Source organism: Pseudorasbora parva, chromosome 2, assembly GCF_024679245.1.
Source record: "Pseudorasbora parva isolate DD20220531a chromosome 2, ASM2467924v1, whole genome shotgun sequence".
In the NCBI taxonomy this organism is placed as follows: Eukaryota; Metazoa; Chordata; class Actinopteri; order Cypriniformes; family Gobionidae; genus Pseudorasbora; species Pseudorasbora parva.
In genome coordinates this window covers 45,550,933-45,578,753 of record NC_090173.1, presented here as the reverse complement: position 1 = coordinate 45,578,753, position 27,821 = coordinate 45,550,933, and the positions used below count along the sequence as shown (strand labels likewise).

Here is a 27,821-nt window from a genome sequence, read left to right as displayed (position 1 = left end):
GAGCTCGGCCTCAGCACTCTCTGAACTCGGTCTCAACCCTCTCTGAACTTGGACTCAACCCTCTCTGAACTTGGACTCAACCCTCTCTGAACTCGGTCTCAACCCTCTCTGAACTTGGACTCAACCCTCTCTGAACTTGGTCTCAGCACTCTCTGAAGTTGGTCTCAACCCTCTCTGAACTCGGTCACAACCCTCCCTGAACTCGGTCTCAGCACTCTCTGAGCTCAGTCTCAGCACTCTCTGAACTCGTTCTCAACCCTCTCTGAACTCGGACTCAACCCTCTCTGAACTCGGTCTCAACCCTCTCTAAACTTGGTCTCAAACCTCTCTGAACTCCTTCTCAACCCTCTCTGATTTTGGTCTCAACCCGGTCTCAACCCTCTCTGAACTCAGTCTCAACTCTCTCTGAACTCGGTCTCGACTTGGTCTCAACCCTCTCTGAACTCGGTCTCAGCACTCTCTGAACTTGGTCTCAGCACTCTCTGAACTCGGTCTCAACCCGGTCTCAACCCTCTCTGAGCTCAGTCTCAGCACTCTCTGAACTCGGTCTCAACCCTCTCTGAACTCGGTCTCTCTGAACTCGGTCTCAGCACTCTCTGAACTCGGTCTCAGCACTCTCTGAACTCGGTCTCAACCCGGTCTCAACCCTCTCTGAGCTCAGTCTCAGCACTCTCTGAACTCGGTCTCAACCCTCTCTGAACTCGGTCTCTCTGAACTCGGTCTCAGCACTCTCTGGACTCGGTCTCAGCACTCTCTGGACTCTGTCTCAACCCTCTCTGAACTCTGTCTCAGCACTCTCTGGACTCTGTCTCAACCCTCTCTGAACTCTGTCTCAGCACTCTCTGAACTCGGTCTGAACTTGGTCTCAACCCTCTCTGAATTCGTTCACAACCCTCTCTGAACTCGGTATCAGCACTCTCTGAACTCGGTCTGAACTCAGACTCAACCCTCTCTGAACTCGGTTTTAGCACTCTCTGAACTCGGTTTTAGCACTCTCTGAACTCGGTCTGAACTTGGTCTCAACCCTCTCTGAACTCGGTTTTAGCACTCTCTGAACTCGGTCTGAACTCGGTCTCAGCACTCTCTGAACTCGGACTCAATCCTCTCAGAGCTCGGCCTCAGCACTCTCTGAACTCGGTCTCAACCCTCTCTGAACTTGGACTCAACCCTCTCTGAACTTGGACTCAACCCTCTCTGAACTCGGTCTCAACCCTCTCTGAACTTGGACTCAACCCTCTCTGAACTTGGTCTCAACCCTCTCTGAACTTGGACTCAACCCTCTCTGAACTTGGTCTCAGCACTCTCTGAACTCGGCCTCAACCCTCTCTGAACTCGTTCTCAACCCTCTCTGAACTCGTTCTCAACCCTCTCTGAACATGGTCTGAACTTGGTCTCAACTCCCTCTGAACTCCGACTCGGACTCGAATGAGCTAGTCTCGACTGGTAATGCGTTATTGTTCGTTAACTTGCCCTAAATTTAACACAAGAGACATTTTATTCACACACAGGATCACAAATATGTTTCACCCCCTTTTGATTGACAGGATATAATCAGCCCTGATCATCTGCTGTTTTTAAATACAGATTATTGACCAAAACATTGGTGCATTTCTAAAAAACTTTTATAGGCCTCCTTTAAATAAAATAAACATTGCCTAAAATAAAATCTAAACTAAAAGAAAACTAAATATAATTAAAAAAAATAAAAGGTATTAAAACATTTTTTTAAATATAGACAGTGTTTATATATGACAGTATACACAACAAAATTACAAACTAATAAAAAGTGTATTAATGATACTAAAATAACTGGTGCTTAAAGGCAAATCCATTCGGCAACGAGTTGAATGTAAGGTCTTTCCAAACAACTGTGAACATATTTTCAATGTCACGTTTTATTAAAAATTATTAAATTCTAAAATGATTCAATTAAAAATCACTTGTTACGCCAAGCAGCTTGTTCAGTTGTGTCTTCCTTTCAGCAATATTTACACAATATGTTTTACTGAGCCAGCATCATTTTGCTATGTAAGGATGCCAGTTGAGTTTTCCTCAAGCATGATTCCAGTCTTGAATTTTAATGTAGACTTCAGCAATGAATATACAGGTCCTTCTCAAAAAAATTTGCATATTGTGATAAAGTTCATTATTTTCCATAATGTAATGATAAAAAATAAACTTTCATATATTTTAGATTCATTGCACACCAACTGAAATATTTCAGGTCTTTTATTGTTTTAATACTGATGATTTTGGCATACAGCTCATGAAAACCCAAAATTCCTATTTCAAAAAATTAGCATATCATGAAAAGTTCTCTAAACGAGCTATTAACCTAATCATCTGAATCAACCAATTAACTCTAAACATCTGCAAAAGATTCCTGAGGCTTTTTAAAAACTCCCAGCCTGGTTCATTACTCAAAACCGCAATCATGGGTAAGACTGCTGACCTGACTGCTGTCCAGAAGGCCATCATTGACACCCTCAAACGAGAGGGTAAGACACAGAAAGAAATTTCTAAACGAATAGGCTGTTCCCAGAGTGCTGTATCAAGAAAACTCAGTGGGAAGTCTGTGGGAAGGAAAAAGTGTGGCAAAAAACATTACACAATGAGAAGAGGTGACCGGACCCTGAGGAAGATTGTGGAGAAGGACCACAATCAGAAGAGGTGACCGGACCCTGAGGAAGATTGTGGAGAAGGACCGATTCCAGACCTTGGAGGACCTGCGGAAGCAGTGGACTGAGTCTGGAGTAGAAACATCCAGAGCCACCGTGCACAGGCGTGTGCAGGAAATGGGCTACAGGTGCAGCATTCCCCAGGTCAAGACACTTTTGGGCTACAGAGAAGCAGCACTAGACTGTTGCTCAGTGGTCCAAAGTACTTTTTTCGGATGAAAGCAAATTTTGCATGTCATTCAAAAATCAAGGTGCCAGAGTCTGGAGGAAGACTGGGGAGAAGGAAATGCCAAAATGCCTGAAATCCAGTGTCAAGTACCCACAGTCAGTGATGGGCTGGGGTGCCATGTCAGCTGCTGGTGTTGGTCCACTGTGTTTTATCAAGGGCAGGGTCAATGCAGCTAGCTATCAGGAGATTTTGGAGCACTTCATGCTTCCATCTGCTGAAAAGCTTTATGGAGATGAAGATTTGGTTTTTCAGCACGACCTAGCACCTGCTCACAGTGCCAAAACCACTGGTAAATGGTTTACTGACCATGGTATTACTGTGCTCAATTGGCCTGCCAACTCTCCTGACCTGAACCCCATAGAGAATCTGTGGGATATTGTGAAGAGAAAGTTGAGAGACGCAAGACCCAACACTCTGGATGAGCTTAAGGCCGCTATCGAAGCATCCTGGGCCTCCATAACACCTGAGCTGTGCCACAGGCTGATTGCCTCCATGCCACGCCGCATTGAAGCAGTCATTTCTGCAAAAGGATTCCCGACCAAGTACTGAGTGCATAACTGAACATAATTATTTGAAGGTTGACTTTTTTTTTGTATTAAAAACACTTTCTTTTATTGGTCGGAAGGGTCAGTTGGCATCATGATTGAGCCTTTCAGAGTAACAGTCTCTCTCTGAAAGTCAAGTTGGGCTGGGCAAAGGATCACCAATTCCCCGAATGCTGCGGCGAAATATAGTGGAGCAATATCAGAAAGGAGTTCCCCAGAGAAAAATTGCAAAAAAGTTTGAAGATATCATCATCTACAGTGCACAATATCATCCAAAGATTCAGAGAATCTGGAAAGATCTCTATGCATCAGGGTCAAGACTGGAAAACCATACTGGATGCCCGTGATCTTCAGGCCAGACAGCACTGCATCACATACAGGAATGCTACTGTAATGGAAATCACAACATAGACTCAGGAATACTTCCAGAAAACGTTGTTGGTGGACACAATCCACCCTGCCATTCTCCGCTGCCAGCTAAAACTCTATAGATCAGAAACAAAGCCATATCTAAACATGATGTTTTCTCTGGGCCAAGGATCATTTAAAATGGACTGTGGAAAATTGGAAAACTGTTCTGTGGTCAGACGAATCAAAATTTGAAGTCCTTTTCTGAAAACACTCAGTTCAGAAGCCTGCGTCTCTGATGGTATGGGGTTACATGAGTGAGTGTGGTATGGACAGCTTACACATCTAGAAAGGCACCATCAGGCTGAAAGGTATATTTATACCAGACCCCACACTGCATCAATTACAACGTCATGGCTGCGTAGAAGAAGGATCTAGGTACCAAAATGGCCAGCCTGCAGTCCAGTTCTTTCACCAATAGAAAACATTTGGCGCATCATAAAGAGGAAGATGTGACAACGCAGACCCAAGACAGTTGAGCAACTAGAAGCCTGTATTAGACAAGAATGGGACAACATTCCTATTCCTAAACTTGATCAACTTGTCTCTTCAGTCCCTAGACATTTGCAGACTGTTAAGAAGAGGGGATGTCACACAGTGGTAAACATGGCCTTGTCCCAACTTTTTTGGGATGTGTTGATGCAAAAATAAAAAAAAATAAAAGTCAGTAGAATAAAAATAAAAGTAAAATAAAAAAAACTACTTATTTTCCCTTTAAAAGTATAAATTTTCTAAGTTTAAACATTTGACATGTCATCTATGTTGTATTCTGAATAAAATATTTAAATTTGAAACTTTCACATCATTGCATTCTGTTTTTATTCACAATTTGTACAGTGTCCCAACGTTTTTTAGAATCGGGTTTGTATATATGAAGTGAATAACACTGGTTATCTCTTCATCACAGCACCTGTTAGTGGGTGGGATATATAAGGTAGCAAGTGAACATTTTGTCCTCAAAGTTGATGTGTAAGAAGCAGGAAAAATGAGCAAGCATAAGAATTTGAGCGAGTTTGACAAGGACCAAAGTGTGATGACTAGACAACTGAGTGGAGTGTTCCCGGTCTGCAGTGGTCAGTACTGAGTTTCTATCAAAAGTGATCCAAAGAAGGAACAGTGGTTCCTGAACTGGTGAGCATCAGAACTGGACCACGGAGCAATTGAAGAAGGTATCCTAGACTTATGAATCAAGTTTTCTTTTACATCTCTTGGATGGCTGGGTCCGTTGCTTACCTGGGGAACACATGGCACCAGGATGCACTATGGGAAGAAGGCAAGCAGGCAGAGACAGTGGTATGCTTTGGTCAATGTTCTGCTGGGGAAAAGGGGCCTTGGATGATATTTTGACACGTACCACCTACCTAAGCATTGTTGCAGACCATGTACACCCTTTCATGGAAACGATATTCCCTGGTGGCTGTGGCCTCTATCAGCAGGAAAATGCACCTTGCCACAAAGCAAAAAAGATTGGACATGAAACTTGAAGTATACCATGTAAAGGTTCAGGAAAGGATTGAGGAGCACAATGAGTTTGAGGTGTTGACTTGTCCTCCAAATTCCCCAGTTCTCAATCCAATCAAGCATCTGTGGGATGAGTTGAACAAACAAGTCTAAAGGCCCTTTCACACCGGACGCGTAACGGAAAAGCAAAACGAATAAGCGAATATTTCGCATGCGAAGATTTCGCGTCAAAACCATTCACATCAGCCGCGACACGAATTTGCAACGTTTCAGAGCTCCAACATTCCAAAACATTTGCTGCGTCAGCTGAGAAAACACGGACAGTGAAGATGAGCTTTTAATTTTATTTAAAAAGACGGTTTCGGGTGCAACCCAGTCTTGAAGAACAGAGAGTCTGAAGGGGAGTATGATAATCATGTACAGGAGCTAAATCTTTATCATGGCCGGTTCTGCACTTTATACTTTCTTAAGTCTGTGGGACAATTTGAGGATCTCATCCCGAGACAGCAGCACATCTGACGAGACAAACCGCGCTCTTCAGGAACCAATCCATCTGGTCTGTTTCCAGTTCAGTCACAATGTAAACATTTAAGTGCCACAGACATACTGATGGCAACACATTCACTTTCCATAATCGCGGACATAAGGCTAAAAAAAAAAAACGATATATAAAAGGTTAACTTAGGTTATTGCTGTCTGTAAACACAGTAGTAAACACAGCTGCAGATGCACAGCTTTGACTAGACCTACAGCTGTAATCTCATGAGATATGCCATACCTGGCAAAGGTTAATGTTGAGTGAATAGCTCATGACATCAACTGGACATTTCATCACCTTTGTTTACTTGTATGTGATTGGTTGAAGCCGTTTTTTGACACCGCTAGAGTAAAAAGTAAAATGCCATTTTTTGGTGTATATATGTGTGTGTGTGTGTGTGTGTGTGTGTGTGTGTGTGTGTGTGTGTGTGTGTGTGTGTGTGTGTGTGTGTGTGTGTGTGTGTGTGTGTGTGTGTGTGTGTGTGTGTGTGTGTGTGCGTGTGCGTGTGCGTGTGTGTGTGTGTGTGTTTTTGTTGAGTATCATATTTCTTACATCAGGCTTTCATGGCTCATATGCATGCATTGCACTTAAAAATTGAGAGATGGATCAATAAATGTTCCCCAAAAGCCTGTTGTGTAATATTTGACATTTACATGAAAAAAATTACTTTGTAAAAACCATTAGAGATTTCACAGTAAAAAAAAAAAGACTTTACTTGATAAAAAAAATACCAATTATCAATTAAAGAGCAGAAGGCATAAAGTTTATTGAGAAGTTACTGGGAAAATGTATTTCAGAATTTGCTAGGCATTCGCATATGAAATATGATACAGTAGGCTAATACTTATAAATAGGCATTCTACTTATTGTTTAACAGAATTTTAGAAAGAGTGTTTACTTTAATAAATGTTTTAAAAATGTGGCTAAAATGATTTGCCAAACAAGCATTCTTTTTTCAATTAAATTTTTACCAGCAAAGAGGTGACATATCCTGGGGGATACAAACACTAAAATAAAAAGTAAAAGTCATGTTTCAAAAAAAAAAGTAATGAAATTGTATTATATTGGTCCTAATAAGATGGGAAATAGCAATAAATGCATTTTCTGATGTCTCTATGATTTTGCCCTTTTTAGGGGTAAGGATTTCCGTAAAGTCTGTCCTCCAGCCACACCATGGATATTCTTTTCACCTCTTCCTTCCCCGTTTTATGCCAGCACTCCAGAGGTTATAATCTTACAACTTTCTGTCCTGACAACCAAAAGGTAAATTCAACACCTCCTGCTCTGGTTAACCCACCAGCGTTTGGGATGTCCTACTTCACCATGACCCTCGGTGCCTCCTCAAACATAATTGCACTAGCAATCCTATCCCATTCCTACGCCCGCTTCCGGCGACGAGCCAAAGCGCCGTTCCTACTGCTGGCTTCAGCCCTGCTTCTGAGTGACTTGGCAGGTCACCTGATCACAGGGGCTTTGGCACTTCACCTCCATCTTGAAAGGGTGAAGCATCATGGGGCGGCAGTGGCAGTGGAGCCTCCTCAGGTTTACTGCAAATTATTTGGCGCTTGCATGGTGTTTTTCGGCCTTTGCCCTCTGCTGCTGGGCAGTGCGATGGCAGTGGAGCGCTGCATAGGTATCACGCGACCTCTTCTGCACTCGATGGTTGTCACCATGACACGCGTCCGCCTTACTGTCCTCCTGATTGCCTCCACAGCTCTCACTTTAGCGGGACTCCCTCTGATGAATGTGGGCAACTACACACCACAGTTCCCCGGCACCTGGTGTTTCTTACCTGTGAGCGGTCCGCTTTCCACCGCTGACGCCAACCTTGCTTTGGCTTTCTCCATACTGGGGCTTATAACATTGAGCGCCTCAGTTGTGTCTAATACTATAAGCGGACTGAAATTGCTCCAGGCAAGGTGTAGGGGCCGATGTGTTAAGTCAAACACTGTTCGGAAACATGGATCCCTCTCATCCTCGTCTCTGCATTCCCTGGATGTGGAAATGATGACTCAGCTGGTCGTGATAACAGTGGTCTCCTGCATCTGCTGGAGTCCCTTCCTTGTGAGTGATTTGTTGTTCATTTGATAAACACTTTTATGTTTCACTGCATTTGTGTTTTCTGGACTTTTTGACTTTTTCCTTTTTATTTCACAGATTTATATCCTCATATCCATTGGCAGGTTTTATAAAGGAATTAGCAGACCAGTGCGTCAGTGTGAGAAGCTGCTTCTCTTGGCTCTACGCTTGGCCAGCTGGAATCAGATTCTGGACCCATGGGTTTACATCCTCCTGCGGCGAGCGGTCCTTCGGAGAGTCCTTCAGATGCTGCAGCCGGACAGAGCTGTGTTTACACAGAGCAGCTCCTACAGAGACTCACACAGAAAGCAAATGAGTTTACACTGATTACACAGTTGTTCACTAAATTTGTCTAAATTTCCAAAAATATATGAAAGAAATTTTGTGTATATTTTCCCAAGTGAAAAAGGAATGCGCTTGACTGATTGAATTGTGTGCATAGTATACTTCACGTTTTTTTGTTTGTTTGTTTTGTTTTTTACTTTACTTGCAGATAATATAATATAAATGGAATAAAACACCTGGTATTACTTTACCTTTTGGTGTAAATGGGGTCTAAAACATTTGAGCTTATCCACTTTCAAACACTTAGAGTGAGTTGAAATTGCATTCAGACGGATTGCTTTCGTAATGTCATGGTCGAATGTCGAACAGCCACCAAAGACCGCCTACTGAATTAATGTGATTATGGGAACATTAGTGGACAAAAGAGATGGGTTAAAACACCAGTAAAACCCCAAACATGTAAATTAACTGGGTATACGTCCTTCACTGTAAAAAAGAAAAGTTGACATAACATAAAATTGTAAGGCAACATGCTACACAGCGTTTTTGAGTTTACTCAACTTTTACAGAAAGCAGTTCACTCAACTCCATTAACTGAGTACGGTCACATGTCTCCCAATTTACGTTTTTTTGTTTTTTTTGTTCTTTTGTTTCGAATTTGTATTTTTATGTCACCATCATGGTGATTAGTGTTTTCTTTAGTTGGGCAGTTTGACGACTTTTAAATGCTAGTGTTTTTTCTGGTTATATAGTGGTTTAATTTATTGATTTTATGACTGAGTTTAATATGAGCAATACACTATTAACTTTGTTTTATTGTGATTCTAGAAAAGATCCAGCACAGTTTTAATCAGAAAAGCTGAATAAGGTTTAAAACCGATTGTACATTAAGCACTTTAACTCTCCTGTGAGCTTTACTCTCACAGACATCAAGAATCAGCCCATGAATCTCAACAATGGTGACATGCTTCATGCCGCAGTGCATGTTGGGTACCACAAACCAGTGTGTTTTGCATGATGCACCCAGAATGCATTGTTAACTTGTTAACTTGCAATTACAAATGGAATTTACAATTAATACTAGGTTGGTCCAACAATTGTTAAAACAACTTATTTTCACTGGTTAAAGGTGTCCTAGAATGATTTGAAACAATATGTTAAATTGTTTGCTTATATCTACATAGAGGGTATGTGGCTTATTTAAGGGCAAAAATTGTCCAGATACAGTTTTACAGGTCCATTTACAACCCTATAAATTGTCCCTAGGACGTAATGGATGTAATGCTCTGTTTTTGCCTTATTTGGAAGGGTCATGAATATTAATGTTGAGCTCTGCTCTGATTGGCTTATTTCAGCAGCTCACAGCAGTTCAGCGAAGCGGCTCGTGAGTCCTGACCGTCCTGACAGCACACAGACCGACTGAACTACACCGAAAACACCGACTAGCTCTTCTGGCACTGCAAGGTTGTATTATTGAAAAAACAAGCTCTGCAATGAGTCGCACGATAACTACGTAACGTTACACGTTGCGGCATTAGTTTCAGCTTTTGTTCACACAGCACTCGTCCCGGGTCGAATACCGCAATATTACTAGGTCCCCGACCCGGGTCGAATTCGGTAATCAATCCCGGGACGTGGTTGCTTTCACACAGAAGGCGACCCGGCAATGTTCCGGGAATATTGCGGGTCCGACGTGCAGTGTGAAAGGGGCTCAAGTCTTCCAGAATCGCGGTCAAAGCTGATTCGAAAGACCGCCGCCGTTCGCCAGTTTCTGTGTTTACAAGAAGCACGCAAACGCAACTCGGCCGTCGTCATTATGGCCCCGCCCGCCGACTCTATACACGACGTGATTGGCCCATCCAGATTGTGAGGAATACAGCTCAGAAGGGTATTGAGAGTTCCTAGACGACACTTGCGGGCATATTAAATTAGCTGCCGCTAGGGTGCGTCTAGATTTCTAGGCTAAGACAATGGTATTTGATACTCACTGTATGTGATGTCCATGTACTGTACTCTTATTATTTCACTATGGCAAGGGTCATACAATTTTTCATTCTAGGGCACCTTTGTTACATTTAATGGTCCAGTTAAATAAAACATAATCATTATTTTTATGAGTTGGATTTTTTACAGTGAGACAATTAAAATATTTCTATGTTTAATAAAGCGTAGCCTACTTCTTTTGCACAAAGGTTGACCTTATAATTAACACAAAAAATTACCATTGTTATCATAGTAAAACACCAAAGAAAACTATCCACCTTATATTTCAGGTAAGAGTGACCATAGCCATTTGTTATTTAAATATGTCTGGCTGGCTTCCAGTGTCATTCGATTCGCTTTCAGTTATTTTTTGCTATACAAAACAGCTTGTTATGCTACTTGATATTGCTAACTGTATTTCTTACCATATTATTTTCTTTTAATGTATTGTCTTAATTATGAACACACTGGTTTGTAGCAAACAGTTTTACAGTTTACTGCACTTTGATATATTCTTAAAATTAATTGGAAATCTCACATATTCACAGAAAACAACTTACTTCCACGTTGAAAAATAATGCGGACAGAATATGGATAAATCCAAGAAATCTGTTAGCATTCCTGTTCATCTCAGTAAATAAATGTGTTTTGCTAATCACTAATCAAAGGCAGAAGAAATAAAAATGCAAGAGCACCACAAAAATAATGTCAGTGGCAAAGTATATATAATCATATACAATAAAATACAGTGGATATGCTCTATTAAAATATGTTATAATATAACAGCCACTGTTGTGAATTTATGTGTATATAATAACAGGTGTGTGGTGCTTTTGTGTGCATGTGTGTGTGTGTGTGTGTGTGTGTGTGTGTGTGTGTGTGTGTGTGTGTGTGTGTGTGTGTGTGTGTGTGTGTGTGTGTGTGTGTGTGTGTGTGTGTGTGTGTGTGTGTGTGTGTGTGTGTGTGTGTGTGTAGACCTGTACAAGTCAAAAGTTTGTAAACACTGTAAATATCTTTGATGTTTCTGAAAGAAGTCTCTTGTGCTCATCAAGCCTGCAATTATTTGATCAAAAGTACAGAAAATATATTGTGAAATATTATTACAAAAATAATGGATTTCTCTTTTAATTTTAATTTTTAATTTTTAAAGCTGAATTACCAGCATCATTACTCCAGTCTTTAGTGTCACATGATCCTTCAGAAATCATATGATGAATTGTTACATAATATCAATGTTAGAAACTCCTGCTGCTGAATTTTTTTCTTTTTTTTAGAACCTGTGATACTTTTTTCAAGATTAATATAAAAAGTTACAAATAACAGCATTGATTGGGAAAAAAAAATCTGATATGAAGGCTATTCAGCATATTAGAATGATTTCTGAAGGATCGTGTAAAAAATCATGAATATTAAGCTTTTTATTACAGAAATAAATAAATAATATATAATATATAATTAATATTTTAAAGTATATTCAGATAGAAACCCGTAATTTTAAAATGTAAATAATATTTAATAATATTTTTGATAAAATAAAGTAGGCTAGGCCTACTTAGCGAGAATTGGTTATCAATATGTTTTTGAGGGGTGCAGGTGATGTGTTCACTCAACAGAAAACCTTTTTTTTTTTGGCATACAAACGTTTGTGTTCATATAAAACCGCATAGAACTGTTCATAAAAAACTATTTATATTTATTTAAATATAAAGTAACAGAATTACCCACGTGTCTGTGTTATTTGAATAGGCCTACGCAAATAAATACCATAAAACAAAATCCATTTTAACAGCAGCAGTGACGAGAACGCGACGACTTTTACACTTTTATTGTGAAAAATACCCTCTTTTTCAGCCATTTTGAAAAGCTTTCTCACCAACTCCGGCTTCATGTTGCTACAAACAGCAAGTGGGTGTTAGTAGTAAACACATAGTTTGTCAAAAACGTGCAGCACATGAAGTGAAGATATTTTCAGAGCTCTGCAAATAACGGACTGTCGTAGCAAGTTCCCCCCTCTGTGTTCGCGGACGCTCGTGTTAACTTTCACAGGGGTCAGTAGTTTGGACATAACTGTGATCAGTCACCCTCTAATTGCACAGCAAGGTCGTCCCATGTCTTGACATATCAGGGCTGGCTGAACTATATTTGTCTACCATAGGTAAGTTTTCATGACAGTTTTATTGTTTTATGATACCATCATAAACACCCATTAGACAGTATGTCCCAACTAATACATTGTGTTGCTTGAGTATCAAAGTAATGACTTCCCAACGCTGCTGCTTATGTTTGAAAAGTGATGTGCCGCATGTACCTGTTTCAGGATGCACTATGTGGCGAGTGGCTCCCTGTCCTTCGGTTCTCTGGGCCTGCTCCGTCTATTTGGGGCATCTTGGTCCTGGAGCCTTGCAGCTGGTCTGGGTGTTTACTTAGGGACTGGAGGCTGGCGGTACCTTTATGTGGTTGTTCGTACGGCTAAAAGGGACATCAAGTGAGTGACTGATATGTCATAAACTACAAATTATGCTTTCTGAAAAATGAAAATCAGAATGAAATGTGGTTTCCTATTGGTCGATCTCATGTGAGTGACAGGTTGTCCCACCCCACCCTCATAAACACATCATCAGAGAAGATATAAGTTGCTGCAAGAGGGAGGGGAAGCTATTTTGATTATTAAAGAGGACATACATAAAGCCAGATAAATAATTTATTATAAATACAGTATTCCAAAAAAGGCCCATTTTGATTTCATGGTGACAAAATGTCATAACCCTGGTAAAGTTTGGCAGACTTCTCCAATCCTTTCATCCGCTTAAACTACGTCCCTTCTTACAATCGACCCAAAGTTCGCGTTTAAATCTGCCTCCATCTAATCAACAACTGATGGACTGAACTAAGTGCCTGCCCTACGTTTGTTTTCTTTTAGAAATTCAGTCACACTAGAATTTACATCACAATACACAAGAAATGACTATATTCCTACCATTTCATCACAACTTTAAGGAATATTTTGCCCCAAAAAATTGATTATCATAATTTAAGGCCTGTTCACATCAAGAAAGATAACTATAACTACAACTATATTAGTATCCACACCAGCGCACAATGGCATTTGAGCTCTTTAAAGAAGGATGGATTCTGATTGGCTGTCAGAGTTTTTATTGGTTATCAGCTGGATAAAATCATTCAAGTGATTCCAACAATATTGTTTCTATGTACTGTTATCGTTATACTTGGAAAAAAAATTAGAGCAGTTTTTAAAACTATTTTTTTATCCTATGTCCTGTATAAAACAGCTATATTTTCTATTGTCTTTCTTATTTATGTTTTAAAAAGCACATGTCACACAGAAGTCACTTTCAAACAAATGCAGCTGGTCCAACTTGAACTTCTTGCAGAATTATCATTGGGAAATCATTCATCCGCACAAAATTCCCAATTGCGTGGATTACTGTTGAAATGACTGGATTTTGCGCATGAACAACGTTAAAAGTGACCGCACCTTCACTGACAATGGATCTGATGTGGCACATATTAAGGAATGACTTTGATTATTCAAATGAGAGCTATGAAAGATGGGAAAATTACCTAAATGACTTAAATGTAATTTCAGCAGGTGTGAATAACTGATTATTTCCTCTTGTCCATCAGTGGGCTTTATGTGCTGCTGAGGGTTAAACTGGCGCTGTGGCATCATATCCGTCACCAAAATACCATACCCTCCATCTTTGCACAGACCGTGGCTCAACACCCAGATAAACCTGCGCTTGTGTATGAAGCCACTGGGGAATCGTGGACTTTCTGCCAGTTAGATCAGATCTCCAATGCTGTGGCCCATTGGGCACTGAGCCAAGGCTGGACCTCAGGAGATGTGGTGGCGCTCTTCATGGAGAGCCGGCCGCTTCAAGTTGCGCTCTGGCTTGGCCTGGCCAAAGTAGGTGTAGAGGCTGCACTCATTAACTTCAACCTCCGACGGGATTCGCTCCTGCACTGCGTGGGTGTGTCAGCATCCCGAGGGATGGTGTTTGGAGCAGAGCTAGCAGACGGTGAGTCGAAAACCTTCTCTTTGAACATTTGATCTTGACCATCCAACTAATTGCACATGCCTCCCTTTGTGTATGTAGCCGTGTCTGAAGTGAGCTCCTCCTTGAGTGAGGCAATGGTGCGGTTCAGCACGGGAGACCTCAGACCTGACCAGATGGCCGCTCTGAAATGTCAGCCCCTCGACCTCATTCTGGCATCTGCCCCTCGACACCCACCATCCTGCACTGTGTCCAAAGGCTTCAATGGTGAGATTCACAGTATTACGAGGCTTTACTTGTAGAGCAGAGGTGTCAAACACGTGGGCCATGGGTCAGATACAGCACATGGAGGAGTAAAAGACCCTATTCACACATGGTATTAAGATGCATTTTGGTCGATTGGATCACAAGTGGACGATGCTAAACACAAGTGTAAACGGGGGGTAAAATGTTTTGAGCTTGTCCACTTTTGACCACTTTTAGAGGTAGTGAAAATTAGAAAGGGTTGCTTTGGTAAGTGTGGATGCTCATGTGGTCGAATGCATTCGAAGAGCCACAAAAGACAACCTACTCTCCACGTACTTACCTAATGCGTAAACATTATGGGAAGCGAGCGCAATAGCCATACGGGATTTAAACTTTGTCGGCTGAAGACGGAAAACAAACCAAGCACGTTGTTCTCTCACCATTCCTGATTTCTAACATGCACAAAAAATATGGACGTAGTGTCTGTGACGTCACCCATAGGATTCTGAAGGATAAAGTAGAGACTAGCTGGCCATTGCCATCTTGGCAGAGCGTCACACCCAGATTTGGGGGGAGTGATATGGCCAAAAAATCATATCTCTATTTTTTTCTTGGGGGGTCAATGAGATTCTGCTCCCTTCTGGAGCCTGTCTCTAGTGGGCAGTCTATGAATTGCAGTTTATGTTACTTCTGTATTAGCTTCAACAGAAACTGGGGGAGGTTGCAGCTTGGAAAAAAACATATTTACCTGCCCATAGACTCCTCTCAAAGAAATCAGGACAGAAGTGGTTGAAAGTCGGCAAAAGAGACTAAATACCAGGTTTAAAAAAATATATATCTTCCTCGTCTACTCAATCGCCGAAAAACACCTTAATTCTATGTATAAACTAGGGTTGAAACGATACGTGTATTCGTACCAAACGGTTTATGGGTCAAGTTCCAAATGGAATCTGTATGCCCCATGTGATCGTCCCTATGTGAGCAGGGCACGTGCTGTGCAGCCCCACATGTAGCAGTTAGGAATACACTTGGCAAGTTGAAAAAAGCGAGCAGCATAATGTCCTTATTATTTTCAGCTGCGACGTTCCCGTGACAACTCAGCACAGTGTCCGACAGCAGATGTCGCAGTTTTAACAGCATAATTATTTTTCTTTTCTTATTTTTAGCCTAACTTGCAAATAAAAATATACATTTTATATTTTTAAAAGTTTATAAAATATGCTATATAATACTGTATATAAAAAGTTATATATAAAAACTCTTAAAAATGTGATTTGTATATTTATTTATGCCGGCGCTGCATTTTCACAGGAATAACCCAGCTGAAGATAATGAGGAAATTACGCCGCTCCCTTTGCCAGGTGCATTCCAAATGGCTACATACAGCACCACGCGTGTGCCCTGCTCACATAGGGATGATCATATAGGGCATACAGATTCCATTTGGAAATTGCCCCTTGAACCGTTCAGTACGACTAGCGTACCCATTTGACCTCTAGTGTAAACGGTGCCTGAACTGGCCTGTGGAAGGATATAAGGAAAAAATGTGGTACAGTAACACTTTATTTTAAGGTGACACTTTCATGTCCCTACATGTACTATAGTAATAACAGTAACTCATGTATAATTACAAGTACCTATACCTAAACCATGCTCCAACTGTGATCGTAACTCTATAGTAAGTACTTGTAGTTAATTAAAATTACTCAGTACTCCGTAAGCACTGAGATCATTAAGTATATCACTTACATACATGCACAAACATGCCTCGAGAGTCACAGAGTAGTGTTTAGTTATTGAATGACTGCATATTTGAACAAATTGTTTGAGTGAATTATTTATTATTCAATGACCCATCCATAAAGTGTAACCAATTAAAAATGGCCTTCATAAGCTGTGCTTCATAAGTATATTGTTGTCGTCCAGCCCTACAAAATGAAAACACCTCTTGGACACCTCTGCTGTTGAGGCTCAGTTCGAGAAGTGTTTGAGGGATGGCTCAAGTTGTATTATTAGTGTCCTCATTTGTGCTGTGTATGCACATTACTTTGACTATCAGTGCACTGGAGTGTTACATTTATTTCACATCTTGTGCTTTTATGATCTCTGCTGCAGCAGTTTTGTAGCAAAACTTTGTGTTGTGGCCCATTATGGAAGTTTTTATGGAGGTGAGTTAAAAAAAAGAAATCTAGACAATTGTTTTTTAGCCCAAATGGAGGACAAGCTTTAGGACAGATATTAGAATGATGTGTAAACCTTGTCTATCTGTTTATCCAGATGGCTAGTTGTGTTTATTGTCAGTTATTATTACGTAACATATTTTTGATGTCCTCCCTACCAATAAGAGTGTATTCCACTTCTCCTTGATTGTATTTTGTCACAACTTTGAGTAGTATATTAATTATATTTTTAATTTGCAAGTTATCGATGCATTACCTCAAATGAATGGTTACCTCTCTTGTGAAGTGATGGCGATTTAGCAAGTGGTCTTCAGTTCTGTTTAAAAGCTCTTTTGATGATAAGACGATAATTGAGAAAGAGAAAGTAATGACAGAAAATATAGATTAAGAAATATTTAAGAATGTCAGAATAGCGTAGTTCCACTAATGCTCAGTATAGACAATGCCGAATTTCTAACTACTACCATTATGTAGTATATATTGTGGACTAGGAATGTCAAGGTATAAAATTTCAGTAGTTGATATTAATAGTGAATTTCACTGTTGTCAATACAATTTTCTACTACAGCAAAAGCTAAAATGCCATTGCTTTTCTGCTGATATGTTTTCTTTAAGGTTACTTTGTTTAAAGTTTTTCAGATATCTAATTGCTTAACATTATCACGAATTAGACTGCTAATAGTTAAGACATGTCGAGATATTTCATTCTGTGACACTCACTGAATTACACAAAGAAACCATATGACATCTTTATCATTTCATTGTGTATTATGCTGCACACCATTTTTTTAGTAGGCTGCACTGCACACTCGACAGTTTCCATTAAAGTACTAATGGTAGTTTTATGTTTCTCATACAGATCATTTGTTCTATATCTACACTTCTGGCACCACAGGACTCCCTAAAGCTGCTATAGTGGTGCACAGCCGGTAACCTGCTCGCAGTCACTCCATAATCTTACAAATGAGCTTTTCCTTAGAAAAGAAACAAGCTTTTATTAAACTACTTTTATTTCCTAGATATTACAGGATTGCTGCTTTCGGGTACCATTCTTTTCGTATGCGGCCAGACGACATCATCTATGACTGTTTACCACTCTACCACTCAGCAGGTGTGTTGTGCATATTTATAGAAAGAGCGACATGTCTGTGATAAGTTACAAGCTGTTAGAAATTGCAGATTTTACAAATAGATCAACTTCTGTTGGATTTATTTATTAACAGGTAATATTATGGGTGTGGGCCAGTGTCTGATTCACGGTATAACTGTGGTGGTCAAGAAGAAGTTCTCAGCGAGTCGCTTCTGGGAAGACTGTATCAAACATAACTGCACTGTAAGTCACTTATATTTGGGTCATTAATGGCAAATAGGGTACATTTACAAGACAACAATGTACTAAAAATAGAGTTGTTTTTCCTTTGCGTTTGTCACGTAGACACGTACAGATGACACTGTAGTCAAAACGATCCCCATACACAAGGATCCAAAAAAAACATGTGTTATCAATGCTGCCAGGCCAGTAGTTTGCAATGTCACTTCATAAAAAAACACTATGTTTCTATAGACTGAAAATGTGATATGCATGTGCATGATGTCATTATTTCAAAAATTCACGTCTATGTAGCTTACATAATGATAATGGTAGTGTTTAAAAAAACGTGCATTTTGAAACCTGTTTTCAAAAGTTTGTGTTTCCAGGCCCCCAAAACGCCATTTTTTTGTGTATATTAATGGCATCGTTTATTGGTTACATTTAATGGTAACATTTGCATCGTTTCATATGTTCATTTAAAAACATATTTTCAACAAAAATTAGCTTTCAGTAATTCATATTTCCCTTACATCTGAGTGTAGTCTTGTATAGCCAGACCTTCAGACTAACGGTAAAAGATCTGGACACCATAAGCAGCTTTCATCGGTCAAGGACCACCCAAGGTCTGACTGACATGTAAAGCAACTGATCACAGTTTGTTTTGCTCAGCGTCATGTATAGAGGTCAATATCAATAACAGACCGGCATGCAGCCATAGATCGTTCATTCAAGTACGTCTTTCAAACATCTGCTTGAATTCGGGAGAACTGACGTCATTTGCCACCATTGCTTTTTTAATGATGTCCATGTCCTTTTTTTCCTACTTAAACATTCATAGGTTATATATTAATCTGTGTAATGTGAGAGGCAAAATTGGGACACTTGAACCATGTAATGTAAATGTGGCCTAAGTACATCAATCAAAACTCTTGGAGGACTTTTAAAGAGTCTATGCCGTGGACTAGGGCTGGGACAACGCATCAACGTCATCGATGACGTCGACGCAAAAAATACGTCGACGCAAAATATGCGTGTCGATTCGTCAGACTCAAAATAAAGATGGTGGCGCCGGAGAGTAGTAGCAACCATAGATATACATAATAAAGTATATTATGTAATTAAGTATATTATTTATTATGTATATCTATGGTAGCAACACGAGTAGCTCCTCAGACTTTCAGAAGTGCAAGGCTTGCGGGTTGGCGCGCAGCGCGCACGGAGCACAGGTGCGCATGCACGCGTTTTGTCTTGTTTCTGCACACAGGAAGACAGATGTTTAAATTAAGTTACGGTACCGACATCCAGTTATGGTGTCCCGCCTTTGTTTTACTGTCTATTAAAGTCTGCCGCGTTTAAGTTACGGTGTAGCCTGTGTACTGTCATACATGTTTTCATAATGCAGAATATTCACTCAGCACGCTGTCAGGCAGTTTGGGGCTGCCCACTGCACGAGTGTGTGCACTCGAATGCCGTGACAGCATGCACTCACGCATACAATCAGTAGTAACAGTTCGCAATTATATCCATATATCCTACCTTTTCTTGTACACCCGATAAAATCCATGGCAATGAACGTCATCGGGGATATTTAATCCACAAGCATTCTGAGAATTATTCCTACTTGTCGTTCACATCAATCTAAAAGTTGTCCTTTTAGGCTATAGGCGATTTTCATTCAAAGATGTAAAAGTAATTGCTATGTAGCCTATTGTATCATTTTTTTGCTAGATAAAAACATTAAAAACATATTGCAATAAATAATTACTCTGTTTAGCCTATGAATGGGCAATCCGATCCAGTCAGTGCTGTCATTAGAGTGTGATAGCCAAACTTAACCCTTGATTAACCAGCGGCACTATTTGCTATTTATCTTATTCCAATCCCATGCATTTTTACATGATTTGTTATTTGTTCTATTTTTTATATCTTTGCATTATATATGCAAATGTTTACTCATTAGAAATAATCTTGTTCATATAATTCAGTGTCACCTATCAACCTGTAAGTTTTGCTGCACAGCAATGAAGATACTCTTTACAAGACGTATTGTGTCCTTAATAATGGCATCATAATGCAACCAAAGCACATGATGGTAATAAGAAGATGGCTATAATTAATTGTAAATCATCCAAAATAAATGCCATGATCATTAGATTTTATACAGGTGTTACTATATTGATTTTGTAAATGGTGATCAGCAACCAATATTGATAATATGGAAGTTACTGCCTTTTGCCTTGGCATGACTCCACATTTTTTGCAGACAATACAAAGGCAGAGTGCAGTAACTTCAAAATAGGGTGTGCGTGCGTGCGTGTGTGCGTGCACTTTATGATTTTATTGAATGCATTGTTCTTGTATAGTCTTTTACTTTGGAATTTTAAGAGCAATAAACATATATTGCAATGTTAAGGAATTAGTTTTTTTCATTCAGATAATTAAATCAACATGTATAAATTGCTATTAGGCAATTAATGGGGAGATAATCGAATCGAATCGGACAGGAAAAATTAATCGTTAGATTAATCGATGCATCGAAAAAATAATCGCTAGATTAATCGTTTAAAAAATAATCGTTTATCCCAGCCCTACCGTGGACTTCACATACTTTTGAAAATCCAGTGTTTAGTTGATCCTGATAAGCACCCATTGTCACACCCATTGAAAATACATCAACTTCATTCTTCTATGAGGGTCACGACGGCTGTAGTTCCAGGCAGAAATCCTGTAGAATTCAACTAATCAGATGATGACTCCTGAAGTGTTTCCGTTTCATGTGCCATATGCATCAGACGTTCAGCCAACAGTTGGGCATAATGATGTTTAAGGCTCAGAGCAGAGTCTACACAATTTTTTTCATTACAAATATTCAGTTGTATGTTTTTGAGGTGAAAAGATGCCTTGAATCACGAAAATCAATGATTTCTTTTTCTTGGCCATTTGACTCTGACCTAACCTGAAATAGAATTGTACTTATTTGATATTTCTAAAAGATATTAAATACCTAAATGTATTTTAATACAGAATTTGAAAATATTCATTTTTTTAGTCATTGTTAATATGAGTTTATATTTTGGATTAATATGAGAGTATATTTTAAAGGGGGGGTGAAAAGCTGTTTCATGCATCCTGAGCTTTTTACACTGTTAAAGACTTGGATTCCCATCCTAAACATAGACAAAGTTTCAAAAACTAATGTTGGACGTTTGATAGAGTATTTCTGTGTCAAAAATACTCCTTCCGGTTTCTCACAAGTTTCGGAGAGTTTTTTTCGAGCATGGGTCGGCTTGACATTAATAGATCGGAAGGTCCTTGTATGGGCCGTACGGGCTCTTCTCCCGGTAGGGTGCGCGCGCGCGTGACTAGAGCGAGAGAGGAAATGCACGCCGTAAACAGTCTCTCAGGTGCAAATCCAGTCCTCCGTGAAGAATTATGTCGCGCGCCGTGCTCCACTTTATTCCTATGGGTGACGTCGAGCGACTTCAACGCTTCAGCACAGCATTCCGGGAAGGCAGCGCTGCATTTGAACCAATTTGAACACAGAAATGACGGGAAGCTTCACAACAACTCCATTGTTGTTCTATGTATGACGTTACACTAGTCTGATGTGCAAAACCGTTTTGCTTGCTACCTCTAAGGTCTAGTCGCTTACAATAGTCCATAAACCGAATCATGTCCTCATAAAATGCGAGTAAAGACCCACAAAGGCCACTAAATACAGTACATACCACAGAGACGGACATCCTGATGTTGCTGTTTTTCCTGTTCAATTTATTTCTGCCTCAGATTTGATTCTAGATCATTATCTGTATTAGCTGAGATAGCGATGGGTTTCTCCACGCTTGAGGACGTCACCGCTTTGTTCGCGATCGTCATTCTTTAGCTCCGCCCACACGATACGCCTCCAGGCGCTCGTTTTTTTCCGGAAATACTCGGTACAGCCCATATTTCTTTTATAAATATAATAAATAGGGCCAGGACTTTAACGCGTTAAAGTCATGTAATTAATTAATCTTAATTAACGCGTTAATTAATTACGCAAAAAAAAAAAAAAAATTAACCACACTTATTTTTGCACCGCGGAACATTTTTCAATGAATGAGTTTCGACGGACCGATTATACTGGAACACCAACTAGCACTCCGGAGTCACGACAACAACAAACCTGAGTGAACATGAACGAAGCTATGGAACGAAGAAGCTGATGAGACTGCTTTGCTTGGCCCCGTGGATGGGAAATTTTTTTTGAAAAAACGAAAGAATGGACGCGTCGTCAAGAGCATGGCAAGCTATACAACAAGGAATTTGCGTATCACCGCAGCACATCGAGCCTCAAATATCACAAATATGCTTTTGCTAAACTTAATGGCAAACATTGCACTGGTCTGCTGGACTGAAATAAATAAACAATATTTTGTTGATTAAGCTTGTGTATTCAGTCATTATTCAATGGTATACTAAAAATACATGTGAAAAATTACTTCTCATTGTTCTCAGGTCAAATATTTATATGCAATTAAAATGCGATTAATTTCGATTAATTAATTACAAAGCCTCTAATTAATTAGATTAATTTTTTTAATCGAGTCCCGGCCCTAATAATAAAACTAAAGACTTTTCGGAGATGTGAAGGATGCAATACTACTCTATAGGTACTCAAGATTGACATGAGATTGACTGAAACTGAGTGTTTCAACCCCCCCCCTAACTCTTTTCTCTGCCCACGTTTTTGATAATTGGCATAAAGAATATAAAATAATGTTTTGTTGTATGAATATCCGAACATACAATATATCAAAAGAAAGAACAGAGCCTATTTTTATCAACACTTGAATGTGGGTAAGTTTTCCAAAAAAAGCTATATTTTGAACACAAAGCTGGGAAAATAGCATTTTTGTCAAAGACTATGACCACATCCGATTCAGAACGATGATCAAAACATAGATGGAGTAAATCGAGTCCACAACACACACAAAAAGTCCTATACCCCCTGCTCCTGTTTCGACATTTCATTTGGTTCCGATTCACTGTTTAACATTTGATGATCATGTTACTTACATGAGCGTAAGCAATGCTTCTATCACTTGCTTCTGCTTCTTTGCTTGTTTTGGGATTCTGTACTCTTTCAGAAGATTGGTAATAATGCCCCCTAATTCTGTCAATGCTGGGGAAGCGTTGTGTCATAAATGACAGGAAAATTCTGTCAATGGTGGGAAAGAGTTAATGCACTTTAAATAATATACAAGTCACTTACAAGCATCTTAATGATTCTTTGTTAATGGTTGAATAAATACAAGAGTAAATAGATCTTACTCTTACAGCAGCCTTTTTTCCCTTTCTTCCAGGTTGTGCAGTACATCGGCGAGATATGCCGTTACTTGCTGTCCCAGCCTGTGCGGCCCTGTGAGCGACAGCACAAGGTGCGTTTAGCTGTAGGGAACGGGCTGCGGCCAAGTGTGTGGGAGGCTTTCATGGAGCGCTTTGGAGTAAAACAGATTGGCGAGTTCTATGGAGCCACCGAGTGCAACTGCAGCATTGCCAATATGGATGGCAAGGTCAGAAATTCTGAGAATGTTAAATATAGAAATGATTGGTGAATTTTGTCAGTTGACCGAACACTTAACCGAATGGGAAAAACTTGCTCTCGACACGGCAGGTGGGAGCTTGTGGGTTTAACAGTCGCATTCTGCCTAATGTGTACCCCATCCGACTGGTGAAAGTGAACGAGGAAACCATGGAACTGGTTCGAGACAAGCATGGACTGTGTGTGACTTGCCGACCTGGTGCGTTTACAGACAAAAACTCTTTTCTGTTTGATTTGTGTGTTTGCTAAACGAGTGTTCATGTAGTGGATTTTACGCATTTTTTTAGATCTTGTCTAAGTCTGATATACGGTGGCCTCAGAATGTATTTGGACACTTGTTTTTTTTTTTGGATTTGGACACAAATCAAATGGCATCTACACTTAGCAAGTAAAAAGGTGTTGGCGTTTTATTGCAGTAAACTTTAACAACATACACAATAAATCACTAGTTGTTCTCCTCTCACAGATTACTTTTGTGCCCGTATCATCGTATTTTCTCTTAATGTATTGTCTTCCACTGACAGGAGAGCCTGGGCTGTTGGTGGGGAGAATTAATCAGCAGGATCCTCTGCGTCGGTTTGATGGGTACGCTAGTCAGGATGCCACCAGGAAGAAGATCGCCTACAATGTATTCAAGAAAAATGACTCTGCGTATCTGTCAGGTGCACCTTTAACACACTGCAAAGAACTGTCTAAAAGTTTCTAACATTGTGGATGGTTTCAGACTAAAAGATTATATATGAGATACAATATTTGCTGATACCTCAAAACACCCAGCAATATTAGAGCCCATTTTACACGAGCATTTACATTTGTATTAACTGACAAATGCAACCAAAATATAACTTGCACTACCCAGTAAACTTATTTTATTGCTTTGGTGTCTCTCAGGTGATGTTTTAGTTATGGATGAGCTTGGATACATGTACTTTCGGGACAGGAGTGGGGACACATTTCGTTGGAAAGGTGAGAACGTCTCCACTACTGAAGTGGAGGGAACGCTGAGCAGCCTGTTGGGACAGACTGATGTAGCGGTGTTTGGAGTAAACGTACCAGGTGAGACAGAAAAAGCAGCTAAAGTTCCAAGGACCCATAATTCCAAATTAATCATCTGGTGTCCTTGTACACTGTGTGTTTGTATTAGGTGTGGAGGGAAAAGCTGGAATGGCTGCCATTGCTGACTCAACAGGAAGCTTTAACTGTAATTCTTTCCTGAGAGAGGTTCAGCAAGCTCTTCCTCCATATGCACGGCCAATATTTCTACGCATCTCCCCATGTGTAGATACCACAGGTGAGGAAAGATCCCCAAATATCATACTTCCTCAACTGGGTGATGTATTAAGTATTTTGCCATATCTGAACAGTAGTTTTGATAGAGATAGCAACATTTTGAATATCACAATGAGTAATGTATAGATGCTTGGGTTACACCTTATTTTATCGTTTGATCGCTTGTCATTTTTATTGTGTAATTATTATACATTTAATATGAATTAACTACATTTATTTACTTCATAATAAGTGTTAGGTTTGGTTTAGGGTTAGTTGCTTGTAATTACATAATTTACTTTTATTACTTTAGTAAATACATGTAACATATATAACAAGGACACTAAAATGTCCACACTAAAAAAAGTGATACAGGAACTTATTTCTGCCTTTCTCATAATTTGGGATTCTTTGTAAGAAAAAGCTCACATTTGTAAGTTATCTCTTAATTAAAACTCTTTTACACATTTGCGAGAGTTTCATAATTCCGACTCTCTCATGTTTGGGAGTCACTATTTCATAATTCTGGACCCTATTTCTATTCTCGCAATTGTGAGATATAAAATATATAAGATATATTACCTTGCTTCTGAGAAAATAAGTCAGAATTGCTAGGTAAAAAGTTGCAATTACCTTTTTTTTTTTTTTATTTATTATGGTCTTGAAAACAAGCTTCCATATTAATCTGCTATTTATTGGCCTATTACGTTTTCGAGAAGAAAAAAAATATGAAAATGAGAACTTCACTTGCAAAAATAGTTAGATGATTAATTAGTTTAATTCACGTACACTGTGTGTTTCAAAGAATTTGAAGAACTGGATTATCAATTTGTTTGCAGCATCAATCAGTAATGTTCACCGAAATCTCATATTTCAAAACGTCTTAGTAAAAATGTATTTATCTTAATAACCATGTATTGCCATTGGTGAGCATGAAAGAAATGTTTTAATATCATTGTGAGTTGTGTAGATTTATTTAAACTAGATTTCTACAGAACTCTTTTTACATTTTTGATGTGGTTGGACACAATGGCCATTTGGTTAAAATGATGGTTAATCTGACTGAAAAAAAAAAACATCCTTCTCAAATATTTAAAAAAGGGTGTGTATGCTGTGAACAGATTTCCTACTCTTACCCTTTCACAGGAACATTTAAAATCCAGAAGACCAGATTGCAAAAGGAAGGATATGATCCACGGCTCACAACTGACCAGATCTACTTTCTAAACTCCAGAGCAGGCCGTTATGAGCTTGTAAACGAGGAGCTCTACAGTGCTTTTGAAGAAGGCAGGATTTCCCTTTAAGATGAAGAAGAGAAGGTAGTCTAAACCTACTTAGTTATCTCCTAACCTGTGACCGCAATACTGCAACAGAAACCACTCCGAATAGTTCTGCTAGTATGTACTCTTTTTTTTTTTTTTTACATTCTTCAAATTTATAGTATTGCATTTGAAGTGGTTTCATCAATTTGGTAGCCTACTAGAAAGCACAAGCAGTATTTTGACAATGACAAACTGATTATCTGATATGCAATAGATGAGACTGTAAGAGTGAATTATTATTTTATTGTGTTATTTTTAGTTGATAGTAGTGCACAGGTGATGAAATACATGTGCACTCCCAATTTAACAACCACAACAACAAAAACACAACCTCTAAAGCCAACAGGATGAAAGGTGAAACTCCACTAACATGCCTGTCTTTGATACTAGACTTACACCACTACAATCCAGCAAGTTATACATTTTGAGCCTGAAGGATGAAGATTAGTGTACATTAATGAAATTGAGGTTTTTACTACTTAAGCATTATTAAAATTGCCTAACTCCAAAGTGACTTAGAGTGCTGGAAGAGACTGTGTCTTTGTAAACAGCCACAATAAAGTGCCTTAGATTTTACCTCTTCAAGCTTTACTCATGTGTGATATGTGACGAAATGAATGGCCTGACACTGATACGTGAACAAAGATGTTTGGAAAACTAAAATGGTGTAATCACATGAATAAATAAACATTTTTACTGCATTTTACCCCTCTTTTCTGATTCTTATGTCCTGACAGTCACATTTATTTTGTATCTCACAAAGAAATGCATGGGTCATATTTAAATATAATTGCTTCTTTTAAAAACAACAACAACAACAACAAATAAATAAATACAAATTAATTAATATAATTCTATTGGACAGTCACAATATCAGATTTTCACTACATTATTAATTTCTAACTTTAATGTCCTGACATCAGTGTTTAATTTTTGTATGGGTTATAACTATCAAATCACGATCTTTGTCCTATGAATGCTGTGCTCCGTGGTATAATGATGAGCTGCGCTCTAAGTAGACAGCCGGTCGTAAGCTGGAGTGTCTTTCGGGTCTGATTGTACATCACCAATCTTGGAAGGATTACTTAATTAAATATAAGGCAGAGATTACATCTGTTAGGTCCCAGTATTATTCACACATAATTGTTTAAAATCAAAGTTGTCCCAGACAATTTTTTCTAGTCATTATCAGACTGCTTAAAAGTAACAGTTCCTCCAATAAACACATTACAGCTAATCTCTGTGATGGGTTTCTTGATTGTTTCAGCTCAAAGATTGATAAGGCACGTTGTTCTATGAGTAACTCAGATTATCCCAGTTTACTTTGCCCACAGTACCTCTCATTTTTCTGGCAGTACTTTTTCTAATTTCTCCACACTTGATTTGATCTATACGAGCAAAGAAGTTTCACTAATGTTGATAGTTGATCCGGTACCAACTGGTCTGTTTAAAGCATGCTTTGCCTTTGTTAGCTCTGCTGTTTTGAGGATTTTAAATGATTAGCTGTTCCCTTTGGTGGTGCCAGCAGCTTTTAAAATTGCTGCTGTTAAACCTGCACCTAAAAGACTAATGTTGATTTGGACAATTTTAATATTTACCGTCCAACTAATCTCTTCTTAGCTAAAGTTCTAGAGCGGAGTGTGGCATCGCGATTGGCTACTCATCTTACAATAAACAACCTGTTTT

The 27,821-nt window shown here is 39.2% G+C and overlaps 2 protein-coding genes across 2 annotated transcripts; both read left to right on the top strand.

Moving 5' to 3' along the window:
* The first annotated feature begins 6,642 nt into the window (after positions 1 to 6,642).
* ptger1c (prostaglandin E receptor 1c (subtype EP1)) lies at positions 6,643 to 8,265 on the top strand. Its single transcript, XM_067427425.1, has 2 exons — positions 6,643 to 7,923; positions 8,017 to 8,265. The coding sequence occupies exons 1-2, from the start codon at positions 7,033 to 7,035 to the stop codon at positions 8,263 to 8,265; spliced, it is 1,140 nt and encodes a 379-aa protein (XP_067283526.1). The 5' UTR covers positions 6,643 to 7,032.
* Positions 8,266 to 12,076: 3,811 nt separating this feature from the next.
* On the top strand, positions 12,077 to 26,841 carry slc27a1a (solute carrier family 27 member 1a). Its single transcript, XM_067421845.1, has 13 exons — positions 12,077 to 12,361; positions 12,524 to 12,691; positions 13,852 to 14,246; positions 14,325 to 14,489; positions 17,508 to 17,577; positions 17,668 to 17,759; positions 17,872 to 17,981; positions 23,306 to 23,515; positions 23,617 to 23,743; positions 24,069 to 24,206; positions 24,436 to 24,600; positions 24,689 to 24,835; positions 25,960 to 26,841. Exons 2-13 carry the CDS (start codon positions 12,525 to 12,527, stop codon positions 26,115 to 26,117), a joined length of 1,944 nt encoding a protein of 647 aa, XP_067277946.1. The 5' UTR covers positions 12,077 to 12,361; position 12,524; the 3' UTR covers positions 26,118 to 26,841.
* The last annotated feature ends 980 nt before the right edge of the window (positions 26,842 to 27,821 follow it).

What these genes read in the sequence shown, in the direction of transcription:
- slc27a1a (XM_067421845.1), top strand. Translation starts at nt 12,525, where the DNA reads ATGCACTATGTGGCGAGTGGCTCCCTGTCCTTCGGTTCTCTGGGCCTG. An exon ending in TTGCCAATATGGATGGCAAG is followed by an intron (nt 23,516 to 23,616) that starts GTCAGAAATTCT and finishes TCGACACGGCAG; the next exon opens with GTGGGAGCTTGTGGGTTTAA. An exon ending in GTGTGTGACTTGCCGACCTG is followed by an intron (nt 23,744 to 24,068) that starts GTGCGTTTACAG and finishes TTCCACTGACAG; the next exon opens with GAGAGCCTGGGCTGTTGGTG.
- ptger1c (XM_067427425.1), top strand. Translation starts at nt 7,033, where the DNA reads ATGGATATTCTTTTCACCTCTTCCTTCCCCGTTTTATGCCAGCACTCC. An exon ending in TCTGCTGGAGTCCCTTCCTT is followed by an intron (nt 7,924 to 8,016) that starts GTGAGTGATTTG and finishes TTTATTTCACAG; the next exon opens with ATTTATATCCTCATATCCAT.